This window comes from Rhinatrema bivittatum, chromosome 9, assembly GCF_901001135.1.
Source record: "Rhinatrema bivittatum chromosome 9, aRhiBiv1.1, whole genome shotgun sequence".
NCBI lineage: Eukaryota > Metazoa > Chordata > Amphibia > Gymnophiona > Rhinatrematidae > Rhinatrema > Rhinatrema bivittatum.
Genome location: NC_042623.1, coordinates 45,483,135 through 45,500,370, shown reverse-complemented (window position 1 = coordinate 45,500,370; position 17,236 = coordinate 45,483,135). Strand labels below are relative to the sequence as shown.

The window sequence follows — 17,236 nt, the reverse complement described above, 5'->3', positions numbered from 1 at the left end:
CAGCCTGTAGCGCCCATGGTTCAGCAGACTTGTGTCTGCCGTCCGCCAGAGCCAGCGGGATCGTGGGGGCGATGCGCTTTGGTTCTAGGGGAAGGAGGCGGGGCAGCCGTCGACCTCGGCACTGAGCCAATGCGGTGGCTCCTGTTGGCCCTAAGAAGTGGCACTAAGCATTGGCGGCGATGTCCTGGTGTGCCCAGGCAAGTCCTCTGGGGCGGGTGGCTTTAAAGAGAGGGGGAAATGATCTTCATGTTTTGTGTGCCTTACGATGAACATTTCGAGAGAGATCTGAGAACAGAAGGTGTTGCACATTTATGTTGCAAGCTTCAGAAAAACAAACCAGTTTGACGTATCCTGGTGGGATGTGATATTGGAGTTCAGCTGCGTCCAAGCTAAGGAATTTACAGTATTATCAATTGTATGATATTGGTGGGTTTTGAGGCTGGAAGCAGGTGGCATCATTGGACATGCCGTAGCTACTGATATCACTAAACATTTATAGGGCACTGCAAGGAGTACACAGAGCTGTACAGACACTCCTAAGAGCGAGCGCCTTCTCTGCCGAGCTTACAGGGTAGTGAAGAGAGACAGAAAAGCCGACAAGGCCGTTTTGCATTATCATTATGTCTTATTTTTTTCTTCACTTTTTCTTGTTTTTAAATTAAATTTAAAGTAAATTTGAATTTTATAAAGTTATAATATTATTAGTTTAAATTGATACAAACACTATTGTAGTTTTTTTCAAACTTTATTATTTAATGTTTTATTTTAATTTGTTTAAGTTTTATTTCTGAGGAACAATTGTAAACCGTTTTTGTTCAAATTTTATTTGCTAAGATGGTATAGAAAAGTTTTAAAATAAATAAATAAAAGAAGTGCTTGGGGGGAGAATTGGGGGAACGGTGTAAAGTCTGAAGAGGGGTTGTTAGGTGTGATTTTAATTAAAGACAGGGACAAATCTATGTGCTTGGGCTAAGCTATCAAAATGGAATTGTTGTCCCACCAAATATGTAAGAAAACCAGAAACTGGAGTGGGAGGGTGAGCGTGGAGGGGCAGGGTGGTTCCTCCTTCCTGAGAGCCGGCGATCTTATAGTTTAGTAAATGCATATCAAACGACCCCCCCAACTTTCCCCACACTTTAAAACCAAGTAGGGAAATGATGCCCACAACCGCAGAGGCAAATTAAAAAAAAAAAAAAAAAAAAAAAGAGTAGATCTCAGCTATAGTTTTATTAGCAAGAGCTAGTGATTTATTTTTATTTAAAATTACTTTGAGCCCGCTCCCTCCGAAGTTGAGGGCAGGGTATAGAAAAACTATTGATTCCTCGCTGGGTCTCAAAGCTTTAATTAGAAGCAAGGACCATGGGCAGGAGGGCTTAGGGGGTTAGGGGTTATGGTGATGGTGATGGGGAGCAAGAAGCTCTGCAGAATGAGCCACTGAAACCGCATCCTAGTATCTGGGTAACTCTGGTCCTTCGGTAGCTGCCATAACGCTGGGTTTCTTCCTAGTTTTTTATTGATGGATTATGACTTGCCTGCTGTAAGCTGTTGGGAAACATTCATTTCTTTTTGCAGCAGTCGAAACCGCATATAAACGTTACTGTATGTTGGTGACCCACCAGCCTACAGTAACATTTATGCACACGGTCGATAGATTGCTTGGGTTTTTTTTTTTTATTGTGCTAAGCCGATTTTCTTATTTGCTTCAGTTCAGATCTGAGCGTATCCCATTTGCAGACTTTCAGTTCAAGCCGCGGTGCTCTGAAGTTTGACCGCTTTCCTCTCCCTCCTCCCGACGGCTTGTTTTCAGCCAGGGTTTGCTAGCATGCGGGGCCTTCCTTCACGTCTGCTTCATCAACTCCTGGGCCCGTTTTTTATTCGTATTCTCACCTTGTCTCATGTCGTGAAGCAAAATGCCATTCTGGTGGCCGCCGCTTTGATGCCTGCCAGGAAACACCTTGAATATGGGGTGGGGGCCGGCCCCTCCCCTCAGAGCTTGTGCCGCTGCTAAAGAGAGAGAACGGGTGGGAATCGTGTCGCAGAGCGGCAGCTGCCTGAAATGTCTATCTAAGGGTTGTACGTAGCATTTCAAACCAGTCAATCCCAAATGCTACTTGCAGAACCTCGTTTCTTAGAAGACTGAAATGTTTTAGCCACAAGCTGATTTCAGATTTAATTCAGGGTTTTCCTTTGTGGGCTGCCAATCCCAGGAGCTCGTCAGCTTGAAAAAGCTGCATTGGAGCTTGCAGGTCTTCAGGAATTGACTTCAAGAAATCATAGGATCCCTAAGCGTGAAGAAGGGAGGGGAAAGCCAGGGATCAGCTGGGGTCTACGGCATTGCCCCACAGTAAAATTGGCCTTAAGTTTCTTATCTGCTGCCATTTTCTATGCTGCTCTGATCAGACCGTCCTTAAGAAGGGAGTGGAGTTTATAATGTATGCCAACCCTGCAATTCATGTGTCTTCCAGCACATAATCTGCTCAGTTTACTGCTTAAAATTTACATTTTGTACTTGGTCAGTAAAAATAGAATGTGACTCGTCAGATATATTCTCTCTTGTATCTGAAGTCATCCAGAAGATACTCATTGTCTGTGAGGTCAGCTGAATGTTGGATGACATCAGTTACAGAAATACCTCGCCCCTGTGTTGATTTTCATTGTGAAGTTACCAAGTGGCTGAAAATGGAGTTTTTACTAAGAAGCTGGGCGGGTATGCGCTGGCCATCAAACACCAACAAACCAAACTCAAATTCCTTTTTTTCCTGCTTGACCAGTCTGGACCAATTGGATATCTCATTCCACAGCTACCAGAGATGGAGATTACACCTTATTTTCTTCCCATGTACCCCCACTTCTGGCTATAAGTGGAATGTGGACCTAGGCAATTGCCAGTAGTCTGTCTCCAGCAGTTATTAGATCAGAGAGCCTACCAAAAAAAATAAAATATCTATTTATCTTTTCTTTTCAGAATTCCCAGAGCCAAGGTGCAGCCTCTGCCTGACTGAGCAACGCCTATTCCAGGGTCAGCAGCTCCGAGGATCTGATTTCCCTACCTCCCAGGAGTCCCTGGTGGAAAGCACCCAGGGTGAGACCAAGGATCCTAAGGCATCAGGCAAAGGAGTTGCTATGCAGGCCCAGAGGTGCGACGTTTGCGGCACCAGAAGACTTCCGAATGATGTGGGTTCCTTCTGCCCAGCTTGTGACCAGGACCTGGAGCCTGCATCAACCTACAGTGCAGGGACCTCCTCTCTCCCAGAGAGCCTGGAGGCAGTCCCAGAGGGGGCTGAGGCAGGAGCAGAAGCAACTCCTGCAAAGCCAGAACCTCACTCCCTTGCTTCTCTGGCTGCCACCTGCAGGTCAATCAAAGCCCTGTGTTCCCTACCTTAGAGATGGGAGATGGCATTACCAGAGGCCCATGGATTTTCCCCAGAATTTGCTGTAGTGATGCACCAGATCTTTAAGGCCATGAAGGGCCAGGAAGCTCAGGGACCTTCCTGAGCCCTGGAGCCTGGGGACCCGGAGGTACCCAGGAAGCTGCCAACTAAGCTGCACCAAAGGTCCCTGGGTCACAGGTTACCCCAGCCACTCCATAGGAAAGGCAGGGGAAGGCTCTGGAGTTCCTCAGTGGCTAATTCAGATGAAAATGGAGTTTGTTCCTCTGAGGAAAAGGAGACTGCTGTCATAAGGTTTTCCATAGAGAAAAACGTGCAGCCCTAATCGCAGACATTGTAGTGGCCCTCCACATTTCCATTGCTAAGAAGGATGAACCTTAGGAGGGGGTACCATGTTACTGGGTACTGGTAAACTGTAGGAGGCCTTCTTACTACATAAGGCTCTTAGAAACATGGTTTTGTCAGAGTGGGAGTCCCCTCAGAATGGTCTTAGTTAAGGCCAGGCGTTGGGCAGGTTATGCCACTGAAGGAGAAAAATAAATTATTCAGAATTCCTAAGGTGGATGGCTTAGTATCCATGGTCACTAAGAAAACCATTATTCTGGTGAGAGCAGCACAGCCCTCAAGGACCCACAACATAGGAAGATCTAGGCAATCCTCAATCAAGGCTTTACCTCAAGTTTCATGGGCCATACGAGCATCCATATGTGGAGGGTATGTGGCCTGAGTGCTAGTATGCCAGCTCCAGAACATCCTGAGACAGCTCGCCTGGAATCAGGGGCAGTGTTTCTTCCTGACACTTTAGATGATCTCATTAGGATGGCCTCTAGAATGCTAATCTCAGGAGTGGTGGCCTGAAGGCTTCTGTGGCTGCATAACTGGGCAGCAGATTCAGCATCATTTAGGGAAGGTCTACTGTTTGGGGAAGATCTGGATAGGCATGTCAAAGATTTGAGGGAATATAAACCCTGGAGGCTCCCGGAGGACAAGGTGTGCCCTTGGGCAGAAGGCTGAAAGTGTCAAATTTTGGATCTTTTAAGTATATAGATCAGTCAAAAGATCTCCGTCCCAGTCCTCTAGGGCCAAGGCGCAAGACCCATCCCTTTTGAGAGGGCCAAGAAAGTTTAAGGGAGGCTCTGTATTGAGGGCTGCCAAAGGACGTCAATCCCAATGATGTCCAAGGGACCCCCTCCAGCGTTACTACTTTTTTTTTAATCATAGATCAATAGATGCTGGACCTAGTGAAAAAAGGATATCGCCTGGAATTGGCGCTGCCTGTCCTTTATAGCTTCCCCTTGTACTCCTAGGTCAAGCAGGAGACCATAAACTCCATGCTCGCCAGACTGCAGAGCCTGCAGGCCATAGTTCATTTCCACCTTGAGATCAAGGTTAAGGAGCATTTGCCATATATTTTATTTATTTGGCCAGTTCTGGATCTCAAGGATGTCAACAGATGTCTCCTGGTCCCTTGTTTCCATTTGGAAACTCTTTGCTCCGTGATGATAGCAGTGAGAAAAATAGGCCTCCACGAGATCTCTGGATCTCGTGGAGGCCTATTTTCACATCCCATCTGGGAAACACATCAAAGATTTCTCCACCTTTTGCATCCTGGGCAGGCATTTTCAGTTTCAGGGGTTGCCTTTTGGTCTGCCCCAAGGACTTTTAACAAAATAATGGTGATAGTGGTGGTGGCCTTATGCAAACTAGGCATTATAGCTTAGAAACATAATGTTATAAGCAGTTTATAAGAAATTGGAAATAAATGGTGCACCCATACTTGGACAACTGGCTCATCAGGGCCAAGTCCTTTCAGGAAAGTCAGCATTCTACAGCCACCGTAATCCAATTCCTGGAGCACCTAAGTTGGGTCATGAATTACATGAAGAGTGCTCTTATCTCATTTGCAGTCCCTAGAGTTTCTAGGTTCATCTTCAATACCAGGGAAGGAAGAGTGTAATAACATATATGAGAATAATCAAAGATCATTTCTTCCATCCGGCCCTTTATGGCTCAGGAAGTTCCCCAAGGTGTTGGATTATCTGCAGCTCCTGAGTCTAATGAAGTCACCCTTGGACCTAGCACCTTGGGCCGGAGCACATATGGTCCCCCGTCTTACTCTCGCTGCCTTATTTGGTAAAGGAAAGTATGACTTAGTGGGAGAGTCCTGAAAAACTGCAGAGAGGGATTTAATTAGAACCATTCGAGTGGATTGTGGTGACCTTAGATGCCAGCTTGCATGGATCGGGGGCACACTATCAAAATCAGACAGTTCAGGAAGAATGGACATTAGAGAAATGCTCCTGATTCATAAACAGACTGGAAACAAGGATGGTCAACTTGGCCCTGGAATACTTCTTGCCCATGATACAAGGAAAGGCAGTCAGAGTGCTGTCAGACAATGCCACAGCAGTGGCATATATAAACAAGTAGGGAGGTACCCACAGCGCAACCCTAGTGGAGGAGAAAAAGCGACTCTTCAGCTGGGCAGAACGAAATATGTCACTCCTGTCTGTGACGCATATCATGGGGAGCGATAACATTTCAGGCAGATTTTCTCAGCAGGCATATGTTGGACCCAGAGGAATGGGAAACTCGGTGAGGAAGCATTCCAACAAATAGTGGACAGGTGGGGCATTCCCTTGGTTCTGATGGCAACCAGGGCAAAGGCCAAATCCAGTAGATTCTTCCGTAGGTGGAGGGAAAGAGGATCAAGCAGGCTCAAATTGATCATACCCTGGCCAGTGGATGCTCTCCTGTGTGTTTCCTCCCTGGCCACTCAAAGCAGGACCTTGAAGAGAATAGACCATCCCACAGTGGTGAGCTTGTTTGCCTTCGACTGGCTGAGGTGGCCTTGGTATGCGGACCTAGTGAAGCTTCTGGCTGGCCCTCCCCTGCCTCTTCCCAGGCAGCGCGGGATCCTGCATCAGGGCCATATCATGATGTAAGATCCTGCTTCATTCTTACTTATGGCCTGGCTCTTGAAAGGTAGCCTGCTTAGAAGAGGCAACTCTCCTTTTATCATATCAACTACGCTGAAGGGCCTGCAAAGTCTCAACATCCTTAGCCTATATATAGATCTGATGTGTGTTTGAGGACTTTTGTTATGATTCCAAGATCTCCCCTTGGAAGGCAGACATCATGATTATCCTACGCTTTTTGCATTGGGGTGGATAAGGGGCTAGCCCATAACTCCTTGAAGGTACAGGTAGCAGCTTTATCTTGTTATAGAGGTACAGTTATAAGGCAGCAGCCATGCACCCAGTTTTGGTGCAGGGGAGGGGCTTCACCTTCCGTTCAGACTAGTGGTCCCACAGTAGGACTTTAAACTGGTATTGGAGGCCCTAGCAGGATCCCCATTTGAAGCACTAAGACAGCCTTCCTAAAGGCCTCTCCTTAAAGGCAGTTTTTCTTGTGTTTTGGAACTTCAGACACCTTCATGCAGGGATCCATATTTTGTATTCTCATTGGAGACTGTTTTCCTATGGCTCATACTGTCCTTTTTTGCCCAAAGTGGTTTCAGCCTTTTACCTGAACCAATTTTTCGCCTTCCGTAAGAGTGACATGAGTCTTTACCTTTTGGATATTAGGTGCATCCTATTTAAATACCTTAAAGTCACCAAACAGTTTCACAAAATGGATAGGTTGTTCGTCCTGTTCGAAGGTCTCTGGAAGAGAGAGGAGGCTTCCAAAACTATGCCAGCCAGAGGGTCAAGAAATCCATCTCTGCTTACCTGCTCAGAACAGTTCAAGCACCTGCGTTGCTTAGGATGCATTCCATAAGGGCTGAAGTCTTGTCATGGGCGGAAGTATCGTTGATTCTGCCAGATAAAATTTGTAAGGTGACCATATGGTCGTTGCATTCTTTCACCAGGAGACGTGAGAGCTAAGGCAGACCAGGCCTTTGGGGCAGGGGGTCCTTAGGGCAGCCCTGTCTTCCACCCAACTTAGGTACAGCTTCTGTACCCTCCCATTGGTCAAGACTGGTCCTGAAAGAAAAGGAATGTAAAATTTTACCTGTTAATTTCCTTTCCTTGAGTCCTGCTAGATCAGTCCAGATTCCTGCCTGGAACACAGGGACTGATAAGGGGTGATTCACTGCCAAGTGGGTGCTCATCTTTCTTTTCTTCTTCTGCCTTTTCTTTTCTCTCTCCCACCATTAGACAGGGGTCATGATTCAATTGAGTTTCATTCCTTTAACTAAGCGATGGTGGATGTCTCTCTTTTCTGACAAAGACTACTGGCAGCTGCCTAAGTCCACACCCTCTTATAGCCAGCAATGAGGGCACAAGGGAAAAAAGGTGTGGTCTCTGTGTCCAGTAGCTGTGGCATGATATAACTCATTAGTCCGGGCTGGACTCAAGGAAAGGAAATTAACAGATACAATTTCACATTTTTACTTGTTTTTCCTTTGCTTACTTTTCCCCCCAGTTTCCAGTATCTGCCCTATTACCTTCACCATGCCCTTAGGTGATCAAGCATTTCCCATCCCTGTGGACACGTCCATCACAGAAGGGGCCTCTTTCATGGCAGAAGGCCAGCAAAACGAGGGAGTATATGGTTGTCTTGCGCAACTTTGTGCTGTAACCTGCTCTTTCCTTCTCAGTGTAAGTGCCACCTTCACCTGACCCTTTTGACCTAAGAAGTAAAAGACACGGGGATGTTCCCACATGGAACTGAACAGCCTCTAGTTCTCAGTGACTTATATCACTACAGGGCACCCACAGATGTAGAGATTTGCAAGGGAAAAGCCACCTTCACTAGGCAGGCTGACATACCAAACCAGAGGATATGGCGGAGTTTCAGTGCATTTATCTCCAGCAAGCTGAGTGTTTCTGAAAAGAATTGTGCAAAGTCAAATGCAAGCAAAACAAATTGTGACGTGCTTTGTTAGCATTTTGTGAAATGCTACATAGAAACACAGAATATAATGGCAGGTAAGGACCATATGGCCCATCCAGTCTCTCCAGTTCTCGTCCTGGTGTCGTGCTGGAGACCCCAGTTGATCTGACTTTTTCCCTTTGCTTTTCCGCAGCTAGGGATCTTCTGTGCTTCTCTTTGTGCTGTGCTGCAGCAGACGAGGGGTTGAGTCCCCCTGGGACTGGCAGAGTGCAGGCCCGCTGTGGGGGACCCCTGCACTAAAGCCTGGGAAAGGAGAGACTGTGGCCTGACGCTTCTGTTGTGGCCCCCGCCAGTCATTGAGCGGTGCTGAGGGATCATTTCTGAGGAGACCTCCTCCGGCCATCATGGTTGGTAAGGGTTACCCTAGCTGCCCGGTCGTGCGGGGTGGGCGGCTTGTAAGTGAGGCCAAAGTAGGGTGAAAGAAAGAGACCCACTAGAATCTCTCCTTTTGCAAATTGCATTTGCTTGCAGACATTGTCATGATTTGTAGCCCGCAGTAACAAGGTACGCTCATAAAATCAACATAGATACGTACACAAACCAATTAACATAATTAACACAATTCAGATTACATGTACACGTTTTATCTGGTGACCTGTTTTATTTCCCAATGGTTTTCTATATGCCCAGAATATCAGTAAATATATATATATATTTATAAATTATATATATATCTATTAGATAAATTAGGCTTGACTGACGTGCCGCAAATGCGCAGTAGAGAGCAGCTCTACTGCGCATGTGCGGGCGAACACGTCAGTCAGAGCAGAGCGTCAGCTCTTTGAAAATGTGGTGGCGGCGAGGGGCAGTAGCGGCGGTGCGCGCGAGGGAGGGAGGGACCTCCCCCGGAGATCTTCCGTTTGTGCCATCCGAAGGGGTTGTGAATGAGCTGAGAGGGGGGGGAGTGACTGAGGGGAGGGAGAGGAGTGACTGAGGGGGGGGAGAGGGGAGGGGAGTGACCTGAGGGGAGGAGGGGTGACTGAGGGAGGGGGTGACTGAGGGGAGGGGGGAGGAGAGAGGGAGGGAGACTAGAGGGGGAGGGGAGAATGAGGGGGAGAGGAGAATGAGGGGGGAGGGGGAAGGAAATGGACCGAACATTTTTTTTATATATATATCTATAAACTAAAACACCGGACCGGCACAGTAGCACTTTAGTACTGCTGTACACTGCCTTCCACAAGAGTTGGGTTCAGTTTTTGAGTCTGGCTTCTGTTCTTTGGGCCGGCTAGGGCTGGGGATGTTTCTAAAGCAGGGCTCACAGTCTCTGACTGGGGAGAGGAGGGTGTCTGGGCCATTGCATACCCAGGTCGCTGACTTGGCAGACTCGGGTATTTGTGTACTACCGGGCGTCGGAAGCTGTCACAGTCTTAGGAGACGTAGCCTAGGTCTGCCGCTGCAAGGGCTGGGCTGAGCTCAGACGGGTTGGTGTTCCCTAGGGTGTTACCCGTGGAAGCTTATGGTGCCACAGCCCCGGTAGGCTTCGGTTTCAGTTGTGCTGGAATTCCAAAGCAACATGAGCAAACCGGTGAACCAAAAAAAAAAGGTTAAACATTAAAATGCAACCTAAAAAATGAGCTAAAAATGTGTTGCCAGCAGTATCTTCTGCCGAAATACCTTCAGATTAGTAAACCCTCATTATTAAAGGTAGGGGTAGCATCAGCTTCTTGTTGCTGTTTTGTAGGCAGATAATTTTACAGAATTCCCCCCACAAAGGAAAAAAAATCCCCACCCCAGCTGGCATTGCCTAGGCAGCACCAGGAACCCTCGCTAACCTTGAGGGCTAGAAAGATTTCCCTTTCAAGATTGATCCCTTAGCACTGCATTTTATGACTGACGGGGACTGCCACAGGTCCACCCTCCCTAGAGTCCAACGCCTTGCCTCTGCGGCACCCCAGCCGCAACCCGGAGCGGCTTCGTGCCCAAGTCTACTGCGTTGACGCATGCAGCGTTACCGCCTGAGCCGTGAGGCTGGGTTGCATTTACAGAGGGTTTTAACCTTTTAACGTGTAAACCGGACAGGTAAAATTCTTAAGTTTCCCAGCAAAACTGGTAGTTCCTGCTTTGCAGAAAAGATCCATCGCTACGTTCATTTTAAATAAGCATTGTCAGTTGAGGGTACCACAAAAAAAAAAAAAAAAAATGCAGCATCCGTGCCTGATTGCCCAAATTAAGAATCTTTTCACAGCTTGCAGCCGTCTTGTAAATGTCTTCAGCTTGTGTGTCAGCAGTGCCTTATCTACCTTTCATCTCCCCCCACCCTATGAAGATAAATTTTGAAAACAAATGTCAGAATAAAAGTGGTAACTCCTGGGGAGTCTTCAGTATATTGCCATAACGTTGTTTTTTCCCCCTGCTCCTCACCTCCATCCTCTCGGAAACTAATCTGATCTAATGTGTGCTTCTTTCCATACAGATATGCATTTATTTGGCCATTATCCGGCTCATGACGACTTCTATTTAGTAGTGTGCAATGTCTGCAATCAGGTAGTCAAGCCACAGGTTTTCCAGTCACACTGCGGTAAGTGAAATTCCACTTTAAACAGTTCAATCGTTTACCAACCTTGTTTTTTTTGTTTTTTTCTTTTTCCTTTTGCTCCCATGACCACAAAAGAGAATCTATCTCCAAAACAGTGGGGATGTAAGTCAACTCTGCCCTTCTGTCTGGGTCTGAGCACAGCTCTGTCTGTTCAGCTTTTTCCTTCGTATGACAGCGATTTCTGGCCTTCGTCTCTACAGAGGGTTAGCGGATTTCACCTCGTAGTGTTATGAGCTGGTAGGCCTGAAACTGGAGGGCCACGCCGGCGCCCATGCTCTTAGGCTGATGGCAGCGTCTGCTGTCACCCTCAGGTTGGCCTCTGTTGATGAGATTTTAAGGACAGGGCCCCCCGCACTGTTGTGTAGCTCCTCTCGTTCAGCATGGCAGCGGGTCTGACTTGATGCTGCGTCGGCTTCGGTCGCCGTTCTCAGGATAACGCCCATTTACCAACTTTTTCTTAGGGTGTCTTGTTCTGCCGGTTTGTCTGAAACGTGTGTTCTGTTTTATCAAAAGTTGTAAAAACACCCTCACCCAAAAAAAAAAAAGAAAAATGTTTCCTTTCTGCTCGGTTTTCTTCTCCATACCGTGTGTGACCTCTGTTTCAGTGGTTTTCAAACTTTTTAAAAAAATGTCTCCAGACCTAAAACAATTACACGGCCCAGACAAATTCTTCTGACGGGGGGTTTTCGAAATATAGAGATGAAGGGTGGTAAAAAGGCTATCTGTGACCACATCACGACAAGTCATACTAAAATTATCGATTGCTGCTGCTTTGTATAAACCATTTGAACACAGTTTAAAATAAATATGATAGGGGGTTCACTACAAAATCACCCAGGCATGTTGTTCCCTGTTATTGCTTGTTTTATGCTCAATAAAAAGCATTAACATTAAAATAAATATGATAAGCAATGGACTATCAGGTTGTTACACTTATGTTTAATATGATGGGTGGTTCTGCCTCCTCCTGGTCTCATTTCAGTCTGGATCAAAAGACGAAAGTGCTGCCTGCTTATCGGGCTCTGTTCCTCTTGTTTGCAATGCTCTCGCTCTCCTTACTCAACGATTGCTCCCTCTCCCCTGCCCCCCTCCTGGTGCTTATATTTGCACCACCACCACCACCCCTCCCTATCTCCTCCCCACCCCCTGTTCTCTCTCTCTCTGTATATGGCTCTGGGCCGTACGATATCCGTATTCCTGATGGTCACGAGAATGACGCGAGAGAGTGTGGGGTAGCATGCGGCTCAGATTTCCCAAGAGCCATGCCAGGGCTGTGAGTCGGCAGCTCACCGTCTCCATACTACCCCTAAGTCCTGAATAAGAGCCCCCTGACTCAGCTATTGTTTATACTAATTATTTACTTCTTTCTCAAGCCTTTCCTTCCTTCCAGCAGTCTTTGCTTCCAAGTTTACTCTCCCTGTTGAATGTAACTTTGTTCCTCCTGTTCAATCTATTGTTTTTTGGTTACTGTTCATGGTTCAATTCCCCAATTCGATGTAAACCGATCTGATATGGTCTCTACCATGAAGGTCGGTATAGAAAAGTGTTAAATAAATAAATAAATAAAATAATGTTCCTCTCTGCGGGCCCATCCGTGCCTCAGGAAATTGGTGTGGGGATAGGAACAGGGGTTGCGACCCCCGTGTTTGAAAACCACTGCTCTGTGTGACATGCTTGTCTTTGGAAGCAGGGTAATTACTTGCTTCTTAATTGCTGTTTCTGAAGATAGAATTCCAGTACTTAATCAGAACTGACTCACCAGTCCATGTTCCTTATCTCACCATCAAGAAGGAACTCTGGATGGCTGAGCTCAGTAACTCTTGATGCCACATAGTGACGTGATGACCTTTAGGAGAACTTGGAGTTTGAGAGAAGTTGATTCCAGTCAAGCAGGCCCTGGTCAAGTCACCCCAGTATGGCTGTTGGAATGCTATGTTCAGAGATCAGCAATTAATGATAGATAATTACGGTTTGGGTTTTTTTTTTCCCCGCTGTTGTTTTCCTTCAACAAATATGAATACTGTGAGAAATGAGTTGTGATTTTTTTCTTCTTTTTGTGAAAGTATTGGTGCAGCTGGCATTTCTAGGAGAGTACTGTTGGTCACAATGTGTAATTTAGCGTCCTGACATCAGCTGTGTTTGCGTTGAGGTTTACAAGTCGTCCCGTTTCTCCCAGGGGTATTTAGAGTTACCGGCGTATGTTGCTTCTGTTGCCACACTAATGTGTCACGTAGGCAGGTGAATTTTTCATTAGTGTGCGTAAGTCAACACATGGCACGCAGAAGTAGGCACGAAGAAAGTGCTCCCTGTATTTTACAAACCACGTATTTCGGGGGGGTGCTTCGCATAGTTTGCGCATATATTTTCCCCGTGTTAACTTGTGTGTAATTATCCTCCGTTTATGCTGAAAGGCAAAGCATTTTAGCAAATATCAGCATGTACGTGGATGGTAAGCGAATGATTAGAAGGTCAGAAATATGCACTCACTCTCTTTTGGAGATGTTTCAGGACAGGATTCGGCGGTATACACACACACACACACGTGTATACTGCTTGCTTGCTTTTACACCTGCTATTGGAGTCATGGAACTTGAGTTGCACTTCTATTTTGTTTGCAGTTTTTGGGTGGGGGATTTGGAGAGTCTTGGTGAATTACTGGAAGTCTTGGCAAAATGGTGCTTAAAACTATGCGCACAAAATAGTATTTAGCAAACAAAATAAGCACATTTTACTTGCACAGACTGCGCGCAATTCTTTGAAAATTCCCTGCTAAATTTGCACGTACACTCCTGCTTAGGGATAGTAATCTGACCTATTGAACCTCGCCAAACCCCAGTCTGCATACTGCTTGTTTTCTTCTTCTTCTGATGGGGAGAGGGGGGTGCTCTTTGGGTCTTTCTCATGACCAGACCAACTTCTGGACTTCATAATGGTTGCAGACTGCTTGGTTTTCCTTTATTTTAGCTATTATCTGACAACATGACTGCTCATCCAGTCTGCTCATCCACATCTCCTGCTCAGCTTTATAGTCCCGTCCTCTCCATCAGAAATCCTCTGGCCTTGTCCCATGTTTTCTTGATTTCTGATAACTGTCTTCATCTCCAACACCTCCACAATGTATCCACCCCCCTCTCTGTAAAGAAATGTTTCCTTAAATTATTCTTGGGTCTACCCCCTTTCCTACCCTCATCCCATCAGCCTCCTTTCTGTTGAAAGAGGCCCACTTCCTGTTCATTTGTTCCTGGGAGGTATTTAAATATCTGTTGACTTCCCATTCCCTCTTTCCCACCAGGATATAAATATTTAGATCTTTAAGCCTTTCCCATATGCTTTATTATGAAGATAATTGACCATTTTTGCAGTGCCCTTGGGACCAACTCTATTCGGTTTATATCCTTTCGAAGCTGCACTCTCGAGAATTGTACACACTACTCCAAATGAGGTCTCACCGGGGACTTTTACCAAGGTGACACCACCTACTTTTTGTTCCTGCTGGCTATTCTTATGCACCCAATCATCCTTCTGGCTTTTGCTGTCACCTTGTGGATTTACCACCTTAAGATCGTGAGATATGATCATCCCTAGACCCACTCCTGTTTTGTGCCACCTCGTACTGTACTGCTCCCTCGGGCTTTTGCAACCCAAATGCACAGCCCCTCAGTTTTAACTGCCAGACTTTATACCATTCCTCAAGCTTCACTAGATCCCTCCTCCATGCTTTTCACCCCTTCCAATGTGTCTGCTCTGTTGCAAATTTTGGAGTTGCCTGCAATACTGCTAAACGAAAATACTGAACAGAACCAAACGGAGGACACCACTGGTAGTCCTCTGAGTATACTTCGTCTATCAGTATCCTTTATTACCTCCCACTCAACACGTTTGTAACCCAGTCACGTTAGGTCCCATGCTTAGGGCACTCAGTTTGGTTATGTGTCACCTACGCAGAGCCATGTTACAGGTCTTGCTGAAATCCAAGTACACTACATCTAGCACGCGCTCCTGGTCTTACTTTTTGGGCACCCAATCAACGAAATTGATTAGATTCCTCTGACAAGACCATGCTGCTTCAGACTGGACTCCAGAAACTGCACTATCCTTTTTTTGTAAGAGCAATTCCATTAATTTACTCGCCACCAAGATCGGACTAACTGGCCTGTAGATCCTAGACTTGTCCTTATTTCTATTTTTGTGCCAGGGAACCTTCTCGGCCTGTCTCCTGTCCTTTGGAACCACTCCTGATTGTAAAGAACCATTGAAAAGGTCAGACAGCTGAGTTGCCTTAATAATCTCGGACGTATCCTGTTCAATCCCAGGTTTGCTAGCTCTTCATGAACACAGTTTTTTAAAAACTGCTTGAAATCTACCTCACTTCCATTCCTATTTGTGACCGTTTTCTGTCTTTTCTAAGCTCTAATTAAGGAATTCTGGTTTTCACAGTTTGTCAGCCTCTACATATTCTCTCCTTCATCTTTTGAGTCATATTTATTTATTTATTTATTTATTTAAGGATTTATATACCGGAGGTTCCTGTATAATATACATATCACCCCGGTTTACAATGAACAGTAACTATCGCTTCAAGTTAGCGGTTTACAATGAACATAGTTCATTGTAAACTCATATAATCCCACTGTTGCATGACTTCATGTCATTAATATATCTTAAAAAAAAAAAGTAAGTGGTGTCCTCCACTTTTAATTTATTAGCTATTTTATTTCTCCCATTTGCGCCTTTGCATTCCTGACTGCTTTCCTGGCTTCTCTTAGCTTTTCTAGGTATTGTTGCCTGTCTTCCTCTTTCTGTGATCTCTTGTGGTCTGTGAATACTAACCTTTATTTTTCCTTTATCTTTTCAGCCACTTTAAAAAATAAAATAAAAAAAAGCCTTTTTTTCCCCCTTACTTTTACTTTCCTAACAAAAAGATTTGTTGTCTTACAAAATCTCATTTTACTTTTCCCTAGCTTATCCCAGCCACCAGTGAATGACTCCCTAAGATACTCCCTCATCTTAAAGTCCAGTTTCCTCAAATTCAGGATTCTAGTTTTTGAATGATCCACCACTGCCTAGGCTGTAATACTGAGCCACATCCTCCGGTGATCACTGGATCCCAGGCGATCTCCCTGGGATCCAGGAGAAGTCCATTACCTGCTATTAAGTTCACTTAGAGAATAGCCACTGCCATTAGCAATGGTTACATGGAATAGACTTAGTTTTTGGGTACTTGCCAGGTTCTTATGGCCTGGATTGGCCACTGTTGGAAACAGGATGCTGGGCTTGATGGACCCTTGGTCTGACCCAGTATGGCATTTTTCTTATGTTCTTTAACCCTCTTCCCATTTGCAAGCACCGAGTCCTTTATCTCACCCCCCCTCGTGTGTCAGTTCTGTTACCAGTTGCTGGAATAGTTCTTCGTGCAGGCACTCCAGGATCATCGCCCTGCTTCTAGACGAACACCATAGCCAGGATGGTCCCTGTCAACATCTGGCAGAATGAAATCAGCTGGCAATAGCACCTCCCCTTTTATCGCAGTTGTGTGAATGTCTTTAATTACATCTCTCTCCATTTCTTCTGCCAGTGAAGGGAGCTGGTGTATGACCCCAGTATAAATGGTTGTTCCATTCCCTCTTTCCAGATGAATCCATGGTGCCGCCTCCTTACCTCTTAAACCCTGTAGTTCTGTTACTTTAATATTTTTTGTATATAGTGCCACTCCTTCTTTTCTTTCTGAATACGTTATAGCCTGGTATAACTATATCCCAGTCATGATTCTCTGTGACCACCACTATACCCAACTTGGCCTCTTCTTCCACTGCCTCTGGATCTGGAACTTTTTGGCCCATGCTGTCAGCATTAGTGTGCATAGCTTTTCACATGTTGCCTTCCTTTTCCTCATATCTCTATTAGTGTTTCACTTCTGCACAAAAACGTGATGACAGAAAAAGTCCATATGACCTGTCTCGTCTGCCCGTCCACACCAAGTGCTCAGCTCTGCAATCCCTGTCTCTCCCTCAGAGATCCCCCCTCTCTCTCTCTCAGAGATCCCCCCTCTCTCTCTCTCAGAGATTCCCCCCCCCACTCTCCCCCAGAGATCCCCCTCTGCTTGTCCAGGGCTTTTGTCTGCCCATCCCTAATGATCCTCGGTAGGTTTGCCACTTTTTTATTTGGAAGAAGCTGCACCCCCTCAGCCGTCCTTGGAGCCACCATCCCATGGTCCCAGGAAGCCGAAATGCTCTCGTCGATGCCATCTGTGCTTGTCATTCATTTGTTTCCAGAATGCAGCCTTCCCGGCTTGGGACTGGGAGAACTGTGGAGAACACCATCGGTGCCAAAATCTGCCAGTGTTGAGATGTTAGTGAAAGTTGATTCTATGGACATTTCCAGATTCAAAATCGGGTGCTGCCTTATCTAGCAT

At 45.9% G+C, this 17,236-nt stretch overlaps 1 protein-coding gene across 3 annotated transcripts in view; it reads left to right on the top strand.

The window, feature by feature from the left end:
* The window catches only part of ATXN7L1 (ataxin 7 like 1), a 265,888-nt gene that overhangs the window by 60,051 nt on the left and 188,601 nt on the right, over positions 1–17,236 (top strand). For all 3 annotated transcript variants that reach the window (XM_029615631.1, XM_029615630.1, XM_029615622.1), the window contains one exon: positions 10,702–10,806. In XM_029615631.1, coding sequence (XP_029471491.1) covers positions 10,702–10,806 — 105 coding nt within the window. The remainder of the gene's footprint in view (positions 1–10,701; positions 10,807–17,236) is intronic.